Source organism: Homalodisca vitripennis, chromosome 3, assembly GCF_021130785.1.
Source record: "Homalodisca vitripennis isolate AUS2020 chromosome 3, UT_GWSS_2.1, whole genome shotgun sequence".
In the NCBI taxonomy this organism is placed as follows: domain Eukaryota; kingdom Metazoa; phylum Arthropoda; class Insecta; order Hemiptera; family Cicadellidae; genus Homalodisca; species Homalodisca vitripennis.
This window is the reverse complement of record NC_060209.1, coordinates 121,557,713-121,583,282: the sequence shown is the minus strand read 5'-3', so window position 1 is coordinate 121,583,282 and position 25,570 is coordinate 121,557,713. Positions and strand designations below refer to the sequence as shown.

General features: G+C 32.2%; 1 protein-coding gene across 1 annotated transcript in view; it reads right to left on the bottom strand.

Annotated features, from left to right (window-relative positions):
* The window catches only part of LOC124357452 (receptor-type tyrosine-protein phosphatase eta-like), a 113,475-nt gene that overhangs the window by 33,171 nt on the left and 54,734 nt on the right, over window positions 1-25,570 (bottom strand). Inside the window, exons 5-10 of the mRNA XM_046809274.1 lie at window positions 23,960-24,250; window positions 23,195-23,470; window positions 22,753-23,016; window positions 13,260-13,393; window positions 10,847-10,988; window positions 9,398-9,679 (exon numbers count right to left, since the gene is read on the bottom strand). Of these exons, the coding sequence (XP_046665230.1) occupies window positions 9,398-9,679; window positions 10,847-10,988; window positions 13,260-13,393; window positions 22,753-23,016; window positions 23,195-23,470; window positions 23,960-24,250 (1,389 nt within the window). The remainder of the gene's footprint in view (window positions 1-9,397; window positions 9,680-10,846; window positions 10,989-13,259; window positions 13,394-22,752; window positions 23,017-23,194; window positions 23,471-23,959; window positions 24,251-25,570) is intronic.

Below are 25,570 nucleotides of genomic sequence, written 5' to 3'. Positions count from 1 at the left end.
TTTTGATGAAATTTTGTGTATCTTTTCAGTGGAATTCGAGAATGGTTTAGATTCACGATTTGATCCAATTTAAATAGTTTATCTAATTAATATTTTAATTATAAATTGTTGTTGATATTGGAGTGTTTTATATTGGATCCGACAGACTGCGCTACGACACGTAATACAAAGCGAATTGATACTTAACAGCTATTAATACTTTCAGCTGAAGAAACATTTGTATACAATTAAAATTTAGAAAACTTTTATTGTAAAGTGCTTGATCAGTAGTGTAATGCAGGTTGCATAGAAGACGTCATTGCCTAATTTTAAATTCAGATTGCACCAATGATCAATAAACTATCTAATGCAATGAAAATACTATTACACGCTATTATGAAAACAACCTCATTGTACAAATCCGTGAATTTTTGCACATAAGGTAAACGAATTTGGTTACATCGAAGGTAAATGAAAAGAGCCGAAAGAAGACACTTTATGATAGAAATTGGGGTTCTTTGATACATTTTCTTGAAGGCACACTCCTAAATAATACTGGAAATATCTTAGACAGAAAATTAATTTTAACAGACCGAATTTGATTCTTTATAACCTAATTAGTTTACCGAGATTCATCCATATGCATTAATCGTTCTGAATAACTTATCAACACCTAGCAAAAACCACGAAAGATAGAGGCAGGAAATATGATACATACCTTCATAATACGCCCAAGAGGCTCACGAAGGAACGACTATCAATTATCTCAGCAATGTTTAGAATGTGATAGAAAAAGAATAAGTGAATATAGTGTACTGTTTTCAACGGGAAATTGTGTGCGAAGCCGCGGGCAACTGCTAGTTTAAAATATTTCTTTATAGCTAAACAACAAATATAAACAAGTATATAGATTGTTTTTACAATCAAAGAATAATATTACTTGGTCCAGTAAAATAAGAATACTAAACATAGCAAAGAGTAGTATTAATAATAAGCAGATAAACAATAACAATTATAATAAATAAATAATAACGTATTAATATTTTTTAAACAAATTTAACAAATATAAAAATGAGTCAGAACAAACATAATAATATATTCCTTAAACATATAGGTAACACAGAAAATAAAATTTTAGATTGTGAAAATTGGTTGCTAAATATTCATCAACTGTACAGAATGTTTGATCTTTTAACAATTTGTTAAGGACTATTTTAAATTTATAAAGGCTGACATACCACACACTTTTTGGCAGTTTATTAAATAGATTAATTTTCGTATAACTATGGCTGTTTTTAGTTTTTGAAGCCTAACCTAACATAAATGTAACATACCTATTTCTAGTCTTATATACATGAACATCTTTTCTAATTGTCTAATTTTGTAGATGTTCTTTAACACTTACAGGACTGAAATATATATATACAGACAAGGTATATAGACTTTGCACTCTTGTCCCGTAATCTTGCTCATATTGACTGGAAGACGATTTTTCAGAACGAAAATGTAAACGGTTCTACATACGAATTTTGTAAAATGGTAGGCCAAGCGATCGATAATTCTAGAAAACCAATTAAAAAGTCATCTAGATTCAAGAGGCTTAAGCCTTGGATTACAAATGATCTGATCAAATTAATTCGCGATAGAGATAAATTGAGCAAAAAAATTAAAAAACAGCCTTTTAATATAATTCTTAAAAATAATTATCGAACGTTAAGGCAATTTATTGCCAATTCTATTAAAACGTCTAAGCGTATTTACTACAGGGCTAAATTAAACGAATATCAAAATAATCCTAAATTGTTTTGGACTGTAATTAACGAATTGGCAGGTAAAAAAAATAATAAGGGTTTATTTCCGGTAGAAAGGTATCTGCCTAATGTACCAAGTGTTACTCACGGTGTATGTAAAGAAGTCGCTAACGATTTCAACATGTTTTTTGCTAGCGTTGGACATAACTTGGCAAGTTCAATTAACACCGGGGGTGCATTTATCGATGATGCAGATTACGGGCGAGACTCACTGTTCACGCTTCGGACTGTCACTGAATTGGACCTATTCAGACACATTACTGCACTACGTGGCGGGTCCGCTCCTGGTTATGACGGCGTCACAGCTTCTGCACTCAAAGATAATATTCATATTTTCTCTAAACCTTTTCTACATATTTTAAATCTTAGCTTGGCGTACGGTATATTTCCTGATAGTTTTAAGTTAGCTAAAGTAATCCCACTTCACAAGGCTAGCACATTTACGGAGAAAAATAACTATCGTCCCATTTCTTTGTTAAGTGTGTTCTCTAAGGTGCTGGAGAGAATCGTCAAAGAGCAGTTTGTAAATTACCTTCAACACAACCATATTTTAGCGGAGTGTCAATACGGGTTTAGGGCTGATAAAAACATTTCAGACGTTCTCTTTGATGTAAACAAAGACATTATCAAACACATTATCAGATGGTATGAGGAGCTTTTTAATTTTCCTTGACCTAAAGAAAGCATTTGATAGTGTAGATAGAAACAAATTAATTTACAAATTATCAGCTATAGGTGTAACGGGTAATGCTCTCGCATGGTTTAGGAGCTACCTTGCGGCCAGACGGCAGTTTGTGTCTGTCTGCGGTGTGAATGGTGATGAGCTTCCTGTGGATTATGGTGTAGTTCAAGGAAGCACTCTGGGCCCTATATTATTTTTGATATACATTAACAACATTTCAAAACTGCAGATTCATGGTAAACTATTTCTTTTTGCTGACGACACGCTAATTATTATCAAAGGTAAATCTTGGCAGGATGTTCAAAATAAATCTTTAAATGCCCTCATGACAATTAAAAAATGGATGGACCAAAATGTTTTATCACTTAACATCTCAAAAACTAAATTTATGCCCCTTTCTCTTACATCAAATTCAGATTACAACTTACACGATTTAATTATTCATAATTGTAATAATCACTATAACAATGCCTGTGGATGTAATAAAATCGAGAAAGTGTCGTCATACAAATATTTGGGTGTGTTGTTTGATTCTCGAATGAAATGGATAGATCACATTAATTTCTTAAAAAATAAAGCAAGAAAGTATATATTTGCTTTTAGGCAGTTAAATAGCATTTTGAGTTTTGATGAAACTAAAATCGTTTATTTTGCTTATGTGCAATCCCTTTTTTCGTATGGCATTCTAGCTTGGGGGGGTGCTTTTCCTTCACATATCAAAAGTTTAGATATAGTTCAGAAATCTATTCTGAAAGCCGGTTTTGCGAAGTGTAGACGATATCCCTCTGATTTATTGTTTCAAGAAACAGGAATTCTGCCAATTAAAAAAATTTTTATTAAAGTCTTATTTATTCATATTTACAAACATTTTGGTTCAATTTTTTCTACAATCCCACATTTTTATAACACAAGATATGCAAATATAGTCGGAATTAACACTATTCACCAACACAAATCATTTGCGACAACAAACAGTTTTTATCTAGCACACATTTTATATCGGAATTATTCTAATAGTTTTAGAAATTTCAAGCTGTTCGACTCTCCCTCTCTTGAGGTTTTTAAGAAACATGTCAAGGAGTTTTTGATTCTCATAAGCAGTGAGAGTGCCCAGTTACTTATCTCTGTTGACTACAGACGGACCTAGACTGTCTAACACTGACTGACGGCACTGTCCTCTCTCCTCTCCTCTTCAAACTATATATAATAAAATCCAATCACTTAAGTAATTAGCCTATTTTTTGTAATTTTTGTTCACTCAATATTTTTATTTGTTTTGTCTACTTTCTCCTCTATATTGCTGATTATCGGAATTCTAGGTCATATCCGTAGTTTATTCTGCTTTAGATGTCTTCTTTCAATTATCAAATTTTATAAAATTAATCTACACTCTGCTCGAGATAAAATTCGAATCGTAACAATTTCAACTCGAGTCTACGCACAGGCCATTGAGGCCCATGTAGGCTCTTTTCCCATTATTTGAATTTATCCAGAAATTATGTAGCAAATTTAATGCTGTTTTTACTAGGTATGCGTGTATGTATGTGGATATGTATGTATGTGTATGTGTATGTACATGTATATGTATATATATATATCTCTTTATTATATCATCTCTTTATTCATTATATTGATTTATTTATGTAACACAAGTCCTTTTTATATTATTTAACGTTAATTATTTAATTTTAGTTTTTTAATTGTATTACTAGAATACTTCTGTATGTTTATATGAATTAGATAATATACAAATGCTACATTTGTTATCATTTCAATGTAAAGGTTTATTTTGTATTTCATTTCTTTTTGTGTGTGGAAATAAACGTGATTTGATTTGATGATTTGATTTGAGGTCTTTATTTGTAGTTCTCTCTTCTGTTAGTTCAGTTCTCTCGCTGTTACATAAGAATCCCTTTGATTTAGGTTCTTAATTATTCTTACTGCCTTTTCCTGCCATACAACAGCTTTTTGAGAATGACAAAAATGTTTCCCACAAGGTTATCTCATACACCAGATGAGAATGAAAAAGGTATAATAGGAATTTATTAATAAATCTTCATAAACACAGTTTTTCAATTCACACAAAAGGAAGGTAACTCTAGCTAACTTTTTACAAAGATTATTTATATGGATTTCCCAGCTTAACCTACTATCTAAATGAATTCCCAGTAACTTAACAGGCTTAATATTTTTATGTAAATTATGATTCAGAGAAAATATTATACACTCAGTTTTAGTATCATTGATAATGAAATTACTAGCCTGAAACCACTTGGTTGCTACCTTCATTGAATTTTCTTGCTGAGCTATTAATTCAGAGTACTGTGGTGATTTAAGAGCGTGGTCTCATCCGCAAAGAGAACCAACTTATAAGGAACATTGAAGGAAAAATCATTAACAGCTACAAGAAATAGAAAGGACCCAAAACAGTCCCTTGAGGTATCCCAATTTGAATATTTTGTAGGTCCAAGACATCTTCTTTTTGAACAACTATTTGCTTTCTGTTTTTTAAGTACGATCTTAATAAGTTAAGTTCTATATCCTTCACTCTATAACAGTACAACTTATTTATTACTAAATCATGGGGAATACTGTCAAATGACTGGCCAAGTCAATTAAAGTTGCAGATGACAACATTTTATACTCCAATTATTTATAATATCTACTTTGGTTTCAACAGCTTTTGTATGTTAAGTCCAGGTAAAAACCCTCATTGTTCCTTGCATAAATTATTATTTAAAAAAAAAAGAAACCTTGCAATTGTATTTTAACACAGTTACTCAAATATTTTGCTAAAGATTAGTATTAAAGAAATTGGACTGTAATTTGAGGGAACTAATTTATCACCCTTATTCTTATAGATTGGATAAAACTTTTATTTGAAAATCCATAGTAATATTCGCTATTTTACAAACTTAATTCAGTGACATATTTCAAAAAACCTTTATAGAAATTAAATACCAATGAAATTTATTATTCTGACCACACCATCTGTTAGCATAATTACTCGGCACAATTAGCCCTATCATTGTTGTGCACACAATAAACTTTGTTCAAATCAACTGCAACATTGACAAAGAAAGTATTAAAATCGTTAGAGTTAATACAAGACCAATGAAACTCTGTCTCAATTTTTGCCTCTGATTTAATAACTTTCCAAGATGCGTTGCATTTATTCTTAGAGTTTTTAATGTAACTTTCATTGGCTATTTGTTTTTCTTGTTTGATTATGGTTTTATATTATTTTCTTGCATTTTTGTATAATTTGTTTGCTGTAAACATATTTTCTGTACCTTATGTCTTAACAAACTAAAACTAAATTTCTTAAACTCTTAAGTTTTGGTGTAAACCGTTTAATATTTCATTTCTTAGAATTGTTGTTCTGATTGTTTTTAAAACACAGCTTTCTTGAAGAGCTGTTGTCACTAAATAAATAAAATAATTAAAGGGTTCTTCTACTTTAGGAAATTACTGAAGTACAATCCAGTCAGTTTCTAAACATATTAATAGTATTTGGTGTTAGGAGTTCTGACTTTTATACATGAATTTTGTGTTTTTTTGACAAGTTATACTCATAAAAACTAGTCAAAACACCAGTGTGGTTAGACAAATATGGCTCCACTATGCTACATCTGCAGTTTTCTTTATTTGTATCACTTATAATATTTTTCAAGCAAGCTTCTTCTCTTGTTATTTCAAAATTTAAACCGTACAGATTGTGGACCGCAATAGATTAAAAATTTTCAGATTGAACAGATTTCTTAAGTATGTTTATATTAAAATCATCTGCTAAAATTATGCTTACATCATAGTATGCTTTTTATAAAAATGTAAAAAGTACTTCAGAGGAGCTAAAACGTTTGTTCAAATCAGAGTCTGGTGTACAATATATAGTGACTTAGAAATTTTATTTTTGGAATTAAGACTGCAGAAGCTCCAAAAACAAAAGAAGTAACAAAATTACTTAGATTTGCAACTTCAAGCTCTATATCCCTTTTAACATACATACTGCTGCCACCCTGTGTATGAGGAAGATCCCTACAAAGTAACTTCCAAGTGAGTAACCTCAAGGAACATATAGAAGAGATATATCTTCAGCCAACCAGTGTTCATCCAAAGTAATTACATCAATTGGAATTTTAAAGTCACTTAACCATATATTTAACTTATCAATCTTATTCTTTATAGACTGTATATTTAAGTGAAAGACATTAAAATCTACACAATAATTAACATTGCTGTCAATGACAATGGTAGGTAACAACCTGGGCCAAACACGGAATACCCAGTGGCTGGGATGTGTGCTGGCTTTGTCCTCTATTTGTTGTTGAATTGCAAGTACTATGTGACCAGTTGTTTCATCAATGGTTGCTGCTCATTTCCCGTCAGACTGCCATCAATGACTGTGTTTGATCAGATTTAGACTCATTTCTGGGGCTTTTCACTGCTTCAATGATTTTGTTTGCCAACCATTCTTTCCCTCAAATATTGAAATGTTGGCCATGTCGGTTGTGCAAATCTCGAGTACTTGCTTCAACCACACAAACATTAAAACATTGTTTGCAAAGTTCTTTTAGAGCCAAAGTAGTTTTGTGTATTTCAGTATTTACACAGGACAAACTGGCAAGGTAAAATCTATTGGGTATACCTACTACTATAACCTTTTTAGTTTTTAATTCTTTTTATTTTTTTTTATATTATACAGAAAATCCTGTGATTCATTATGTGAGACATCATTTGATCCACTCATTATCACTGAAGCATCATTTTCATTCAAAATTTTGTCCTTATTAATTAAACATTTCACAAATCTGTTTAGTTTGTCCTCTAGGTTTTACAAAGCCAATTGTTTCCAGAGATTTCTTTGTTCAGTTGAAATGCCAAATCTCCTCAATGGCTATCTGCACACATTAATACTTTGTTTAGAAACGTTTCCTGTTCTTCTATATCAACACACATATTATTTTGTGTCTCGTCATCTATTGAGCAATTCAAAGGGGTTCTCAGATAAGAAACCATTGCCCTGAGACCTTTTTTGATGTGTAATGTGTTTCTTTGGTAATTTTTGTTTTTAGTTTTAAGAGGTGGAAAATTAAGATTGGAGAGTAATTTACTGTCACTAGCAGACAGGCTTATCTTTGTATTGACAAAATTCTTTGTCACATCTGTTTTGGAACTCTCCTTGGACTTATCATCAATTATTTTCTCAGATTTCACCACTTCTTCTACCTTCTTTAGGAGTAAATGTTCCAAGTGGAATGTTTCATCCTTCAGTTTATTTATTTCTTTTTGAGCATTTATAATATCTTCATTTAAAGTTTTTACTACTAATTCTGTACTCTTAAGTTGGTTTTTGGACAGTCATTTAAGTCATTCACACTCATATCCATTTCTTCATCTTGAATAAAATGATTTGTTTTATCTAGAGTACACTTGCTATACATCCATTTCATCTTGAATTTTCCCATTAAAAAATCCTTGTTAGATCATTTATATCGATGTTAGACGTTTAGATCGATGTTAGACGTTTGTGCAATTAAAGTGGTATCAGATTTGACACTTTTCACAGCAAATCACATCCTTAGAATATTTATTTATATTTTTAAGGCAACCTGCACAAGGGTATTTAATTTGTGTTTTAAAATAAATAGTTCTTGAACCAATTAATTGTGTTTAAAACATCAAACATATACTTATCACTATATGAATCATACAGCAATATTAATCAGTAGTTGTGGAAAGGATGAACCACTGCACATAAAATTGTGTTTAACTATATTTAAAACAATAGTCTATTAAAACTACATTTTAAATTGTACTTAAACACAAATAAATAACACTATTTGTCTTTAAGAGTAAATCTTTATATATATATAAATGTTTGGTTATTTAAACACATACCTGTATGTGAAAGAAACGGCCAAATACAAAATAATTGAATCGTAAAAAGTGAGGGCTCTGTGGTGTAATGGTAGCACATTCACCCGGCAAGTGAGAGATCCGGGTCCGAGTCCCGGCGGAGCAAGTACTTTTTACGATTCAATATTAAAAATTGAAATTATATATATATGTGTGTGTGTGTGTGTGTGTGTGTGTGTGTGTGTGTGTGTGTGTGTGTAGGCCTTCTTACTAGGCCTAAATTAAAAGGATAATGAAATTGAGCTTTTTGTCCATGGTAAAAGGTATGATGTTTGTTTAATAAATGAATAGAGGTAATGGGGAGATGACCTGTCTAGGTACTTCTAACTCAAGTTATTTTGTTAATGGTTATTATGAAAATGTCTTAGATAGACTATACATCTAAAAATGTTTTGATGGTAGTAACATGTTTTTATTAGTTCTATTTAAAACAGCTTAAATTGGTCATACAATTAATTCTTTTCCTGTTATAGAACTTCAATGTATTTTTATGCACATTACTGTATAGAAGTATACTGTGCCTCAATGTACCTAACTATCTTGTTTCTGTACCATAGTATTTCATCCCAGACTTTTGTACCAAACATTTAAACACTTTATAGTAAGTTTGAAAGGGGCAGAAAAAGAAGAGAAAACTCTACAATACTTTAAAATAAAGTGAGAGAAAAATAATTGTTATGAGGCATAAAAAGGAATAATAAAATGAAATTGAATAGGCTTGTAATATAAAAGATATAAATTAAATAACGAGAGAAAACGTAAATAAAGTTAAATAAAATACATTTGACGAAACAAAATAATTAATATTTGATTAAAAAATCTATAAAAAATTGAAATATTTTTAAGACTATGATAACTTTTTTTTGAATTGTTGCTCTCTGTTCCTTTTCTTAGAGATGGAATTGTAATTTTCCTATGTACATTTTATTTCTATTTTAAACTACCACCACCATTAACAAAAATAATCCAATTAATTTGAATAGGTTATTAGATGTGAAGTACTCACCACCCTCCAATGTACTGAAGGTAACTTCTGAGAAATTGGATGGTCCTGCATTGTTGACGACTACACCTTTACATTTGTATTGCATGAAGGGCACCAACCCATTGATGGTGACTGTTATTGGTGAGGTAAGTGAGGAGAAGGACACGGTTCCTGCCGAAGGCTCGCAGCTCACCCTAAAGTCAGTGAATCCGCAGTCCGAGCCTGACGTATCGATTTTCCACTTCACCACTGCTTTCCTTTTTGTAATTTGTAATATAGTTGCTTCCCCTGGAGCTGGCAATACTGGAAAAAATAGAAATGTAACATTTGCACAACCCCAATTGGACTGGATTTGGAGCTTTCTATGCACCTTTAAATGCTATATAGTGAAAACTATGGTGGAAGTATTTGGTGCATCCTGCACGAAAATAGTCCAATTTATAAGTGACTTGTGTCATGAGGAAGGTCTATGGATTGACCCATTAAAAACAAGTATCCAACAACAAAACAAATACCTTTACCAGGAAAAGAAAGTTTCAGCTTGTACAACCTGTTTTGTAGAGTATCAGGATAAAACACTTTGACACAATCAAGTATCTAGATGTAGTCCTGGATAAACGGTAACTTGAAACCCACGTATTGAGAACATATCTAAAGTGACAAAGGCCCTCGGAGCTTTGTAAAAGACTCTTTGGACTGAACTGGGGACTGAAACCCAAAATGATTTAATGGATCTATGAACCCTTAATAAACATATGTTGCGTTAGTGTGGTGGCCGAAAGTAGAACAAAAACAGCTGCCAGGAGACTACAGAGTCTTCAAAGGTTAGTTTGCGTAAGCATCACAGGGGCAATGAGTTCCTGTCCAATCTTAGCACTTGATATGGTTCTGGAATACACTCCTCTGGGGCAGGAGGTGATAAAGACAGCCGTATTAAGTGCAATGATGCTTCAGGTGAAGTCTACCTTTAAAGGGCACATGAAGGTATCCCCTCCAGTTGGTAGATTTAAGGATCCTGTGGGTCACATTTTTCTCCCCTATCTCCTCTATGTCGAACCTAATAGGGCAGTGATCCAATAGTGAGGCCTTCTTTGAGACGTGCCACCTTACAATGTTTATGTTTTTGAGTCCTGTGGATGTTATGTCTAGGACTTCTTGTCTAGTTCTGGTAATAAAGGTGGGACTGGACCCTCTATTTTCTAAAACTAAATCATTACAGAACATAAACTGTAGGAGTTGACTTATTTTAGTTTCTGACTGATTTTGTTACGGTACAATATAATACTATGTTCAGTTATTTGAATTTTAAACACAAAGTTTCTCTGCTCAAGTGGTTTTCATCCATCATAGATATACAGTTCCATACAAATTAATAGATAGATAGATACTTTATAAAAAGTAAAATACTTGCATCAACGATTTGGAAACTGTTCTTAAATATAAGAACAGTACATATATATCTATACATACCTTGTGGGCTGACTGATTTATTCTCAGATAACTTCTTACTATGTTTGCCACCAATCCCCACTACTTGAGTTGTTATAGTGTAAGTCCTGCATGGTACCAAATTATCTATTTCTACACTTGACGAAGGAGAAGAAACATTCACCTGTAAAGCACACACAAATTTCATAAGGTGACAATTTGTGTGTATTACATTTTTTGACAATTATGACACTTATTTATTTGTAAATAGTTGTACAAATTATTTGTACATTTTGTGATGATTTCTTTGTGTAGATTAATATTTAAGTACATACAGGGTGTAAACTGATATGCCTGGATATATTCCAAATGGATTGGGATATCGATGTAAAATCTTCACCATACCTATTAAAATACTTTTATGGACTTTTTGAGGGATAAAAATATCCTCCTATCTTTTGCAAAGGGGGGTCATTTTAAATTACATCCTCTATCTTGTGACATGTCATTTGAAATGTAAATTCAAAAGAAACACAGTGACATGAACAAATATCTCTACGGCGGTCCTAGTAAAAGTTATGGGCAAACAACCCCTTACATCTAAGGGTGTAAATAAATCCTGATACGCCTGGATAAATATTGTGTAAGTAAAAACGGATTGAGATATCAATGTACAACCTTGACCATACTTATTAAATTACTTTTTTGGATTTTTTAAGGATAAGAAATATTTCACCCCCTTTTCAAAAAGGGGTAGAAGGGGGTACCACTTTAAATTTTCAAATTACAACCCCTATCTTGCGACATGTCATTTTAAACGTCTATTCAATGGAAACACGATGATGAACAAAATATCTCTATAACGATCCTACCAAAAGTTAAAAGCATATAATCCCACTGCAATGCCACCTAGAAACATTAGATACTACTTAAAGGGGTAAGCTGGCCCCTCAAAGTCTTATTATAAGATAGATACCATGCATGCTTTGTGTTGATATGTGCAAGACATTGGCATTGTGCATAAAGATTATTATTTTTTTGAGTTATTTGACCATGAATTTTGCTAGAAACGGTGTAGAGGTATTTTCTCAGTGTCATTTGGTTTTTCTTGAATAGACCTTTAATATTACATATCACAAGATATGGGTTGCAGTTTGAAAATTTAGTCAATCCCTTCTATCCCCCTTTGAAAAGGGGGTGAAAAACTTTTTACCCCCCAAAAAGTCCAAAAAAGTATTTTAATAGGTATGATGAAGATTTTATATCAATATCTCACGTTTGTAATATATCCAGGTGTATAAGGACTTAATTTACACCCTGTATGTATTCAAAGTTGTATTTGTTTTGGTACTTTCAAGGTTTCTCTTTTTAAACAAAATATATCCTTACTATATGGATTTGTGGGAAACCTGTCTGATTGGTAAAAATCAATCTTATGACAGTCATTTCACAGTTAAATTTCTGTCTTGGTAGGGCTTTTTATATTGCTAAATCTTGGTTTAAGTGCAACATTATTGTTATGAACGAAAGCAAGTCTGAGCTAATTCACGTCCTCTTAAAGCTATTACTGAAGCCATCTCATATAAATAATTTTTAACTACTATGCATTACTCTTAATAGCAAATTGAACTTAAAACCACACTTTTTAATTAAATCTTTGTAAGAGACTTTTTAAAACAATATTTTTAGTTCAAAAACTTAGTTTTTATCGGTTTCTATCAGTTGTATCAGTCCCATTAACTAACTATAGGATTTTCCACTCTTAATACGCTTATGGGGAAGTTCAATCCATGTATATGTTTTTGTTTGAGAAAAATAAGCAATTTGAATTTTGAAAAAATATGTCCGATAGTAATTAAAGTTTTTAAAACTACAGATTGCAAACTGTGGTTAAAAACAGTACTTGTTCTGATGAATGCTGCAATATTATCCTAAAAGGTATAGGGAAGAAAACAGGATTTTTCCAGACATTTGCCATCATTCAGTGATACAAAAAATCAGTTAAAGTGAACGATTATATTGTATCACTGAACGATAGCAAATGTCTGGAAAAATCCTGTTTCCTTCACAATCCTTCCATTGTCAAAAACAAACTTCATACAAAGAAAGGTAAAGGGAACATTTTTGAACATTATGTTTTAAAATTTTCAAAACGTCATTTTAGATATAAGAAACTTCCTTATAACAATGAATATTCTGTCAATGAATATTTAAAATGTGTTATTTTTCCAACGTCTTAGCAAAACTCATTTATATATTCTCAAGAAAAGATTTTAGTACCAACCATGAGCAGTTCTGTTTTATTTAGAGAGAGTACAGAAAAAAAAAAACATTCCTTAGGATAGGGAGTATTAAATTTAGTATTCTTGTTGAATTGTGGATGAAGGAGGAAATACTTCCATACCAAAAGCGTATCATAATGAACCTTATAAAATTATTCATAGTGAGAATGTACCTCATAGGAACTGTGATTGGATTTTGCTAATATACTGATATAATGCAAACATGTTTTAGATTCTTCTTTTGTTAATTGCCAGGAAACGTTAAATCCTCGAGGTACAGCACTGATTTCACGTGTCAGCGTTGGTTCTAAAACACATAACATGAATCAATTTATTACCCTTCTATTGTTGATGTGATGCTGTTTTAGTCATATAATACATTTCAATTTTAAGAAATAGAGCTATTTAATTTAAGTTAAACAAATAATTGTTATGATGAATGAAACTGGTAACATTGGAGTTACATAAGACCAATGTAAACCACTTTTTAAATGTACTTAGATCTGTAAACTTGTATTGCACTAATGAAATACCAACTAGGGGTATGGCTTGCCTGGACAACATTTATTGTAATCTTGATAAAACGTCTTTTAGCAGTACATTGTTAGAACAAAATATAATTTCTGATCATGCTGATGTGTGGGTTAGTTTTTTAGTCTCAAAAAAGATACCAGTAAGTTTAATGTTGTAGGCCTACATGAAGTACGTCAGAAGCGAAATCTTAATCAAAGTAACCTTAGGGAACTAAAAACTTGCCTTAGTAATGTTGACTGGTTTAATTTAGGTCTATGTAATAATATAGGTTTTGATGTTATGTTTTCATTGTTTGTTGATGTATTAAGTTATTATTTTAATATTTGTTGTCCTTTTATCACTGTACCTGCAAAACCTAAATGTAAACTTAAAACCTGGTATACTCCTCAACTTAAGGATATGAGCTTATCTTTTAGTATTATATGACAGATGGAAACTAAACTTAGATGTTAGAGACAAGATTATTTTTAATAACTTCAAAAAACATTACAATCTAGAAATTAATAAGGTGAAAAGGATTGCTAATGACACTATGATTACAAATGCAAAGAATAAATGTAAAACAGCATGGAGAGTTGTAAAAAATGAATCTGGTAATCTGAATGGGCCCAGTAATAATATTGTACCTGTAACACCTGATGCCTTCAATAAGTTTTTTGTCAACCCTAGTTGTAATAGTGTAAATACTATTGTTAATGACGATGGCAATAACATATCATATTTTGATCTCTTAGAGAACTATCCTCGCCCTGTTAATGTTATTGAACATGATTTCAAGTGGAATATAATTGACTGTGATACTGTAATCTCTGTTGTTTCCAAAATGAGCTTTTCACGTAGTGAAGACTTATATGGAATGTCCAACTTTGTTTTAAAAAATATTATAGATGTAATAATTGTACCTCTTACTTATATAATTAATTGTGGTCAGTTTCCTAGCTGTTTAAAATTTTCTAAGGTTACCCCTATATTTAAGAAAGGAGACAAAAATTTACCAGAGAACTACCGTCCTATTACACTAGTCCCGATAATTAGTAAAATAATAGAATCCTGTTTAATAAGGCAACTTTTTCAGTATTTTACATCAAACAATTTGATCTATCCTTATCAATTTGGCTTTAGACCAAATTACTCCACTATAATGGGTGTTGAAGCAATTATTGAGGTTGTCTTGAATTGTTTTGAAAATAAGTTGGTGGCTGGAACTACACTGATCGATTTGAGCAAGGCTTTTGACACTGTTAATCACTCTATTTTATGTAAAAAACATGAATTTTATGGAATAAGGAATTTGGAATTACAATTAATTGAAAGTTATCTAAAAGACAGAGAACAAAAGGTTTATGTTAATAACTGTTCCTCAGAATTCTTAAGTGTAGTTTCAGGGGTACCGCAAGGCTCTGTTTTGGGACCCATTGTATTTTTAATATTTATTAATGATTTTAGTATAAATGTACCATGTTTTTCAATGTTATATGCAGATGATACAACCTTGTTATGTTATAATACCGATCCTATTAATGTTAAAACCCAGCTTACAGATTCTCTAGAAAAAGCCAAAATCTGGTTCTCTGTAAATAACCTAATGATTAATGAAAGTAAGACTGAACATATTACTATTCTCACTAAAATATAATATAGACATTTTGTATGATCCTTATTTTTATCCTTTCAAGCTGTTGGGTATTTATCTTGACACTAAACTGAGCTGGGATGCACATGTTAACTATCTCTGCAAAAAACTATCTAGAGTAACTTGTCTCTTAAGAAAGTTAAGATCATGTGTCAGCTTGGAAACTTTGTTAATGGTCTACTTTGGTCTGTTTCATTCGCAACTCAACTGAATCAGTGTTTTTTAAATGGGCGGATTTTCTAAAAACCATTTTTTCGGAAAAACTACAAAAAACTGTTTATACACGAGGCTATTTTATATTCATTATTTTTGTTATATACTTTCAAAAGATGTATGCAAGAGTAACTTGTTAGTGCACTTACACTTTTTTAACATTTTTTGTCAACTTATAAAAAATTTATGAATTTTCAAAAAATCCGCCCTTTTAAAAAAAAACAAAATTTCTGGAAGGAAAATAAATTAAAACATTTTTAAAATCACGCGTATGTAATTGAAAAAATGTTTTGATATTTAATATAATACATGAATATGAATTATTGAATTAAGCTAGCCATTAGTAAGCATCAAATCCAAGCATTTTATTCCGTTTCTTCCTCAAAGTCACTATCGGGGAGATTTTCACAAGCAGTGGTTGGCCAGGAGTACAACTCGATATAGAACTCATTAAATTCTTCAGGAATATATTCGCTTAATTTTTTTAATATCTTTCACTTTCGCTTTTCTAAGTTTAACCTGGCCACTTGGATAAGCCAAATTATTGACCTGCGGTATAGCACCAGTATGTTTGAGCATAAAAAAACGTATGACAGACCAAACCATTTTATATTGGTGAATCCCTTGATGTAGCCTTTTTTGTCAAGCTCGTATACAAAATGAAATAGGTTACTAATAGAAAAGTGAATCTTTCTTTCTTTTGGAGTATTTTTACCCTTAGTTTCTGCAGAAAATGCAAGCGCGTTTATAATGATTAGTGCTCCAAGTTTTAAAATCAAAGAATTCAGTTGTATCTGATATTTCTTTTACAGTAAACTTTTCAGAGTTGGATTTGCTAATAATAAGTTCCGTGAGTTGGTGGATTGGTAAAACCGGTCATGTGTTTTTAAAACTCTAGAGATAATACCAAAATCTCTATCGCAGGGGAGGAAACTATGCCCTCTTATTGGGAAGAACTGTTTTCGACTTTATGAAACCTGCCACTGTCAGTCAAATATAAACAGAAACGTGATAGGCTTTGATTTTTGTTTTGTCCACTACAGTTGTCACAAAACAACTGAAGTGTAGTATACTTCGGTAGAACTGAGCTTAAAAAAATCATTTAAAAAAGTAGTGACTTCATTGGGCCTTTCCTTCCTTGACCTTCATGGTACAAATATATGTGACTTTTTCCTTCCTTAAGGGTCATTTACAGAAAAACACATTGATTGACAGCTGTCTCATGTAATAAAATTGTTGAACTGGAATTTTCGGTAAACTTATGGTCCTTCATACAGTCAAAGGCTAATGCTAAAACATGCTCCTCTTTTGAACCATCTTCTGACATTTCATGTTTTAGAGCTTTGTAAAATTTATTACTAATGCGCTTATAAACATCTAACGCAGCCTGTGCTGCCCTTTTAGCTACATCATTAAGATGTGGGGATTTTATTTTCAGATTTAGTTCTTCACACTTACAGCAAGTGTCCACTTTGTGGGCGGCCAAAGCGAAAGTTAAAATTTGTTTTGAAATGGTTCCAGTAAAAGCTCATTGCTCATTTTTACATCAGGATTGTTTTTCACAAAAACAGCTGCCACTTTGCCTTTATATTTTAATTGGCATCGAGGTAATAAATTTTTCTTCCCTGAGTAATGTGATTGCTTTAGTGGAAATGATCGTACGTGATTACTTACTAGATCATGAACGTTTTGAGAAATACTGTGAGTAATACCTTTTCCTCTTTTATCTTCAGGAGTTTTTCCAATAATCTTAAGATTTCTGGAAAAATTTTCCTTACCTGCAAGTAAACTCAGGATGTTTTGGTGAAAACTTCATTTCCCTTGTGATTAATGTTTTGATCGTCCCCATTAAAACGAGCTTGTTTGATCTTATTATGCTTGTATTCGGATGAGTTACTTTCTTTCCTTTTTCTGGGACTCGGAATAATAGGATCACCCATGGCAAAACTATTTAATATACAGCAAACAATGCGAACAAACACTACTACTTCTTTACAGTAACTTACTGTGGCAAATAGAGGTTAGGTTTGTTGCAACAAAAACAACCAACCAGCTGCTTGCTACAGCCACAGAGGAATATATTTTTTAAAAGGGCTAATTTGAAGCAAATCCGCCCATTTAATAAAAACCATGATTTAACAGCTGGCTTTACTTGTATAAGGAGATGTCATACAGGCGCCCTTTTAAAAGAAACTGATAAACCTATCTTCAAAGAACACAAAACATTAAAAAAGTGAATTTGACAAAAAATGTCGAATCCGCCCCTTTTAAAAAACACTGAGTTACTATGGTGTAAGACTCTGGGGTAACTCAAGTGCAGCCAAAAAAGCTTTTGTTTGGCAAAAAGGGCAATAAGAGCTATCACTGGTTTATCAGCTTCTGACTCTTGTAGAGTAAACTTTTCCTGATCTCAACATCATGACATTGAATTGCATGTATATATATATATATATATATATATATATATATATATATATATATATATATATATATATATATAGTAATCTGCTACATGTGAAAGAACATGTTGGTATGTTTAATAACCACAGTTTTTATCATAATTATGAGACCAGACAATGCCTTAATTTAGTGACCCCAAATGTTAGGTTGGACAAGACTTATAAAAGTTTTAAATTTCAACAGTACATAGTTTTTAACAAGTTACCATTAGCAATTACCTTGTAATAAATACAAAAGTGTGATATGTAGTTCGTTAAGAAGAAAATGCTTTTATACTACTGAAGAATATTTTAATTGTTATTTTAATGATCTAAGAATTTGAATGTTGTAATTTTTAATATACAATTCATTGTTGTAATAATATGACTTAGCTGTATTAACTTGACGAAACTTATTGTAATTTGTGTTACTTAATAGCCAATAAAGAATCTGAATCTGGTATAATGAAAATAAATTCAACAAATAATACTCTTGATTATAGAGGAATCACGAGACAGAGCTGTGGGGAGAGCCGATCATATCATGATGAGTGTATATGAGAGTGCAACTGCTGTATAAGTAGCTAGCACCATAGGTTCTTATCACTGATTGTTCATACTCAGCCTAAACACATAAATATAAACTCAAAACAAACAGCAGCGTCGTCAAGTCCGTTGATGCAGGCCTCAGATAACCTCACCAACAAGTTCACTGCTACATGTGACAAACCCTTAGAAGGTAATCATGTGCTATATAAAACTAAGTAAAAAAAGAGACGACGATAAAGAAAATACATTAATTTTTTTGATTGTTTTTGTGGCATTCAGTTTGTTCTACAAAATTGCAAAAGTTTGATGTTTGAGTAACATAACAGTAGTAACATTGGATAGTAGTCACCTAAATAACATATCTCTTTATATTTAGGTAAGAATGTTTTTAATAAAGACATATTTTTGCTTATATGTGCCAAGGGCGAGGTACATATACATCTTTCACAAGTTAACCTGAAGATATGTCACTAGCTGTATTATGTCATGTTGACTATGCAATTTATGACACCTACTTGACACAGACGTGCCAAATTTTTTTAAAACATCAGAGACTTTTGTGCAAGTAGAAAACAAATTATATAATTATATTGTACAGGTATATGTTAAATTTAAAATTAGCAGTTACCCACACAATTTTCAAAATTGAAGGATGTAATCTTCTGAATGAAAGCATTTATGATGTAATAAGGAGCCCTATGGTATGCATATATGTGGTATTCAGTATTTCAGTGTCCATGGTTAAAAGACACAAAAATTCAATAACGTTTTTACTCATTCTCGCTTCAAGTTTTATGGCTTTAGAATTGTGAATTTCTGGTTCAAATCAATTACATTTCTGACACTACAGGTGAATTTGTATGCACTGATGGTTCGATAAAAAAAAATATGCATATATAATATAAAGGTCGTGGAAACATACTTTGGTCACAAAGCGTCACTTACACCTGTTTAAATTTACTTTGAGCCTAAGGTATTTCCAGTGCCATAGCTGAATTCGTCTGTGACTGAAAAGTTACTGCTGTCAAAAAGTGTCTATTCCATCCTAAGAGTCTAATTTATTTTTAGTTTCACAGTTGTGTTTGCATTGTATATATATACCTATATATAGGTGTCAGAGACAGAATTAGATTTAAAAGTACCTACTTTTGATCCACAATATTTCTGGCACTATAATTAATTTTATTTCTTCATTTTTACTCCAATTTACACAATATTTACTTGCGCAAGTTTACAAAAAATACTATTTTAGTCAGTAAGCATCTACTTCCATTGCTCGTGTTTTACTTCCGGTATAAGGGGAAGAATGGAAAATCCTTGAAACTATGTCCATGTAAAATTTCAAAATAATCATTTATAATAAGATTGAGTGGAATAAGTATTGTTGTTTTTCTGATTGTAATCTGGGAAAGCATAGCTTGTTGAAGCATGAGAGTATACATTCTCCTCTTTTCCTCAAAGCACAGTACAATGTAATACATAATGTGAAGTGAGCCTACTAGTTTAAAGTACCTCATGTGCTTGACATTCACAGCTTTGTTCATTAAGGTGGGTTTATAACAGCGATTAAATAGTATTTCCGATGCATTTAATGGGTTAAATTGGTTGGCTGATCATGGGGTCAAGGTCCTTCAGGTCAATCTGCAGCACAATAAAGCTGCTTCAACTGTGTTCTGCAGACGCTTTCTGTCGGAAGATTTTCATGTGGCCCTTGAAGAAGATACAGGAACCTTGAATGTGTAAGGGTAAAATATCAGGGCTTTTTGTGACAGGGATCAAAATTGTTAGTGCCCAGGTTAACAATGCCAGAGCTTGTATAGTTGATCCCATCCCCCTTATGAATAGAGATGGAATAATTATTTTGGAGGATGTTTGTATAACCAATTGAGGACTTCTTTATGTATGAAAATATTTGAGGTTTGCGTGGCTATTGAAAGTGACAATTTTTAAAAAAACCCCTGCAATTTAAGTTACATTTCAAGTTATTGTAAGGCAGATGTAACTCACTAGTTATTTTGAGAACTTATGACACCAAATCATAAAACAAGTTATTAAGAGAAACAACTTACATAAAAAACTATGGATAATATAATATTTATTAAGTTGTGTTTTGTCTGACCGAAGTCCAGTAGGAAGTCTTAGGAATACCAATAGCTGGGTTTTCCATGTTATCTTTTATTAGTAACTAGTTATAGTATGAGAAATATGAATGCAAGCCTGAGTTGTGGCATGGTGTTGCCAGTTGTAATGGAAGAATAACTATTGATGGGATAATCGACTGAATTCAACAGTTGTGTGGTCATTTGATTGTTTTCACAATGTCATTGCTCATCTTTATTTCATCCTGAATCCTTATCTTCATTATTTAAATTAGCAAGTGTTTACTCTGTGACATAGAATGTGAACAAAAAATAGTAATCTAATAAAAATATAGAGAATAATCAAATGCTGTGCCAAAGAACAAAACGAATGTAAACAACTGGAGAGAGACAAGATGTCATCGTGGCGGCTCATACAAAAATCAGCTGATACAAAAATTGGCAACGCAAACATATATTACTATAGTATGTGAGTCACATTCAGTCTAGTTACTGTGATAGGTTTCATTGTTACTTCATTAGTAATAAACATGGCTCGGTCAAATTAAGATAAAATAGAGTTGATTATTGGTGAAGCTAGGAGAAATGTTCATGAAGCAATTCATTTATTTAATGCTGACTATTCAGATAGACCAGTAGGCAGGGCATACATTAAGCATTTAGTTAACAAATTTTCAACAACGTTCAGTTTCAAAGATGCTCCACGTCCATGGCCCCCTGCCATTATGACAGAAGAGGTTCAAATTTGAGTTTTAGCAAATTATACCACATGACTCACTGCGTTCCACTGCGCTTAATGTTAGAATTTCAAAAGATTCTGTACATAAAGTGTTAAGCATCACAAGTTTCATCCATAAAACTGAATCAGGAATTAACTGAAGACGATCCTGACCGAAGACAAGTTTTGTGAGGAAATGTTGCACAAGATTGAAGAGAATAATAATTAAATATCACAGATATGTTTTAGTTATGAAGCATCATTTTCTTTGAATGGAATAGTCAATCGGCACAATTACTGTTATTGCACAAACATTAACCCCCACTGGATGATAGGCAACAGCCACAAAAATTAAATGAATGGGCAGGCATTTTGGGGAATCCAGTTGTTGGGTCATTCTTTATTGATGGAAACTTAATTGGTGTTAAATTCTTAAATGTGTTATGAAACAGCATTGTTCCAGCAATAAATGAGTTTGTATAAGGTGCGTATGAGCCTGTATTTCAACAGGACGGTACTCCACAACATTACAATATGATTGTCCAAACATTTTTAAACAAAACGTTTCTGTACAGATGGATAGGTCGACATGGTGCTATGGTAAAGTGGCACGCTCACCTGATCTTTCACCTCTGGATTTTTTTTTGGGGTTTTCTCAAAAGTAAAGTTTATATCATGAAATCTACAAACTCTGATGAATTAAGGACAAGGATCGAAGATGCCTGCTACCTCATCACACCTGAAATACTATACAATGTGTGACGCAGTTTGAATTCAGGCTTTATTTTTTTCAAGTACATGGTAGTCATTTTGAGCATTTGATCTGAGTAAAATAAAGGTGAGATTTCAAGATTTTTATAATTTAATTTTATTGCAAACTTTAGTTAGCCTCCAAATTTGGTAGAATAACATTAGAGACCTATAATTTGTGGCATTCTGTTTCTATTTTTTAATACCTTTTAAATGAGGTCACTTGCTAGGGGTTCCTATTTAAAAATTTTGACTCATCCCCAAAATACCCCATTGTGGGAGGGGGAGGAGGAAGTGAAAAATGTTTATACATAAAAAACTCCTCAGTTGGTCATATAAACATTCACCAAAGTCAATAAATTACTCCATCTCTATTCACAAGAATAGTTAATAGGGGGGGAGGGGGAGGAGATGGGACTTTTAAGACACCTGGTATAATTTGTAGGCTTGTTATATGTTGACTTATATTTGCACTTGTGTTGGAGATGCTATCCAGCAAAAATTTTTATATAGCAAAGAAAATTTTCATTCTAAAATACCAATTATTTTATTTCATGGATCTGAAATTCATCAAACTTTATAAATTAACTTAGATCTTGAATTAAATTCTGTGCAAAATAGCAACAGAACCAAATGTGAAGTCCCAAATAATCAAACTTATAAACCCCATTATGGACTAGACAGAATAAAGTATAAACTGTACAATGACAACTCATATATAAAACACAATACCTTCATATGCAGTTTCTAAGGTGTAAGTGATATTCTGAAGTATGAAGCGATCGTTCCATGGTTGTACCACAGCCGTGTACTTGGTGCAGGGTAGCAGATGACCTGTAGAGACACTGTGGTTGAACTTAGTGAATGGCGAGGTTATGACACCAGAACCAGGGGTGTACCATATGACCTTGTAGTTTGTGACACAAACAAACGATTCACTTGTCAAGAGCACCAAGGTGGCTACTTTGTTCACTTTGAATGTCAAGAACTTCACATCTGCAATAATAGGCATCAGAATAATTTTTATATAATGATTATATGACAATTAATTGGTAAACATGTATAATGAGTGATTAAGAGTTAACAGATTTATAATTTTTTAATGTTATCGAATGGAATGTCAGTTGTCTCATTCTATAAATAAATAACAAGACGGATTATGATCAACACTAGCCTTCATATATTCGCCTGATGTCTATTTTAGCTGGGACACCCCTTAGTTGTCCTTTACTTATTATTTGAACTGAAACAGAATCCAATCTGCAGGTACCACCTGTCCAGGTGGTATATTTGTTAGGTGTAATGGTCCCCATAGTATTATTGTCGGTGGTGAGAAACGTCACCATGTAGTTTGACACACACGCACTCGACTCTTCTGGCAAGAACCACTTTAGGTACAGTGAGTAAAGGGATACTCGGTCCAGTTCGAGGTTGCTGACACTCATAAGATCTGTAAATAAACATTTATGTCAATATACATGTGGTGCAGTCCAAATAATAATATTACAATCAACATAATATTATGGAATAGGACACAATTAACTGTAGATAAGAAAAATTAAACTGAGAGCAGTGTTTGTAAGCTTGATTATTATAAAGATGAAATTAAATTAAAATAAATAAATAATAAAAAAACACTTCTCTAGCATAATTTTTGTTAAATGAGGCAAACGTGCGCACACCAAGTGTCACTTAACAGGTTTTGTTGAGGTTGCATGCAAAATTTCAAGTCTATAGTTCATTATTAATCACACAACACATAAAGAACCAAATATACTAGAAAGCATAATCATCAATTTGGATTAAGTCGATACTAAATCCATGTAATTGTATTGGTAATTATTATTTACTTATAAGAGGGTGTAAGATTTCAAATCATATTTTTGGATTATATGATATAAAATTTGCCTTCAAACTAAGGACAAATGTTGAGGCTCACCTGAAGCTTCTGTAACTACGTTGACAGTATTGTAATCGATTGTAGAAGAGCCATGCTCATCCACAAGCTTGAGTTCAAAAGAGTAGCTTTGGCATGGCTTTAAATCTAAGACAGTGTACTTCCTATGACTGTAATCGAGTTCCTTGTTCGCAATAATAGAACCATTTGTGCTGAAAGTTGACAAAACGAATTCTCTGGCACATGCAGGTGGCATTTTCCACACTTTCCACTGATACTCTACTGTGTTTGTTGTGACTTTTACTACATGGAAGGATTGTAACTTATAAGGGTCTGAAATAATGAAAGTAGAATACAAGTAAACGTTCAAAATACTACAAAATTACCCTAAAAACTAACAATATTTGTTCATTACTTACGGATATTTTAAAGAATATGTTTGAAAATAGAGATTTTATGTATTATCTCAATTATGCAATAGAATTTTGTTATGATAGTAAATTGTTAAGGCTTTATACAACAACAAACATGCTAGGTTCATACGCATGAGAAAAAAACCTAAAAGTTAACTTTAGTCCACCTGAAAGCTATTTGGTCCCTTCTCCTTATCTAACTGGCTATTATCAGTCAGAATAAACTAACTGTACGAAATAAAGTGGAACAGAAAGTGTCACAGTTACTACAATTTATTGTACTTAACGTATTGCTTGATCTAAACTTGTGAACTGTGATACAAGCCTTGTTAATCATTTACCAACATTAATTATAAAATTTTCAACAGCAAAGAACAAAAATCTTTTTAAATTAATTTCTATTTGAGAAATTTGTTACGTTTAGCATATTTGATTTATAAATATTATAACATTATACTAATAGGGTAGTAGCACAATAATATGAAAACATCATGTCATAATATTTTTTGTGATGTATATATTTTTGTATGATACATGAAACTACTATCAATAATTGTATTAATCTTATAAGTTAATTCCATTAAGGAATACAATACATCCGTAAATGACTGATGACTTTTTACAATAGATTGGTCAAGATCTAAGTTTAAAATTCAAAAATAAAACACATATTTTCTGAACTTTGAACCACAAAAATCTGAATTACGCTTATTCTAAGTATAATAGTAAAATCGAATTGATAACCATAGCCCAAATTACCTGCAGACTTGGTCAGCAGTGAGACTGTGGCATTCCTGGTGGACAACCTGGTATCGGGGAGCTTGACCACTACTGAGCCTGAGTACAGTGTGCAGACACTCAGGTTGGAGACAGAGTAAAACATGCTGTGTACCGTAACCGCATCCAGACAGTCCGAGGGACCACACACTTGCACAACATACTCGCTCACACAGATGCGATATATGTCTGGTAACGTCCAGGCCAGCTGCAGGTTGTTCCACCCAGCCTTCATTCGTAAATCCACCACCAGTGGCGTAGCGAAGGGGGGGGTCCAGGGGGTCCGGACCCCCCCCGAAATTTTAAGACGTATTAAAAAATAAAGCATGGAGCAAGAGAAAAAAAAAAGGAGAGTTATCATTTACTCTTGTCTACAAACATTAAATTGATTGATTTAATTGATTAAAGTGACCGTTGTTAAAAATATAATTGTCCTTTCGTTTAAATCATAAAGTATCAAACG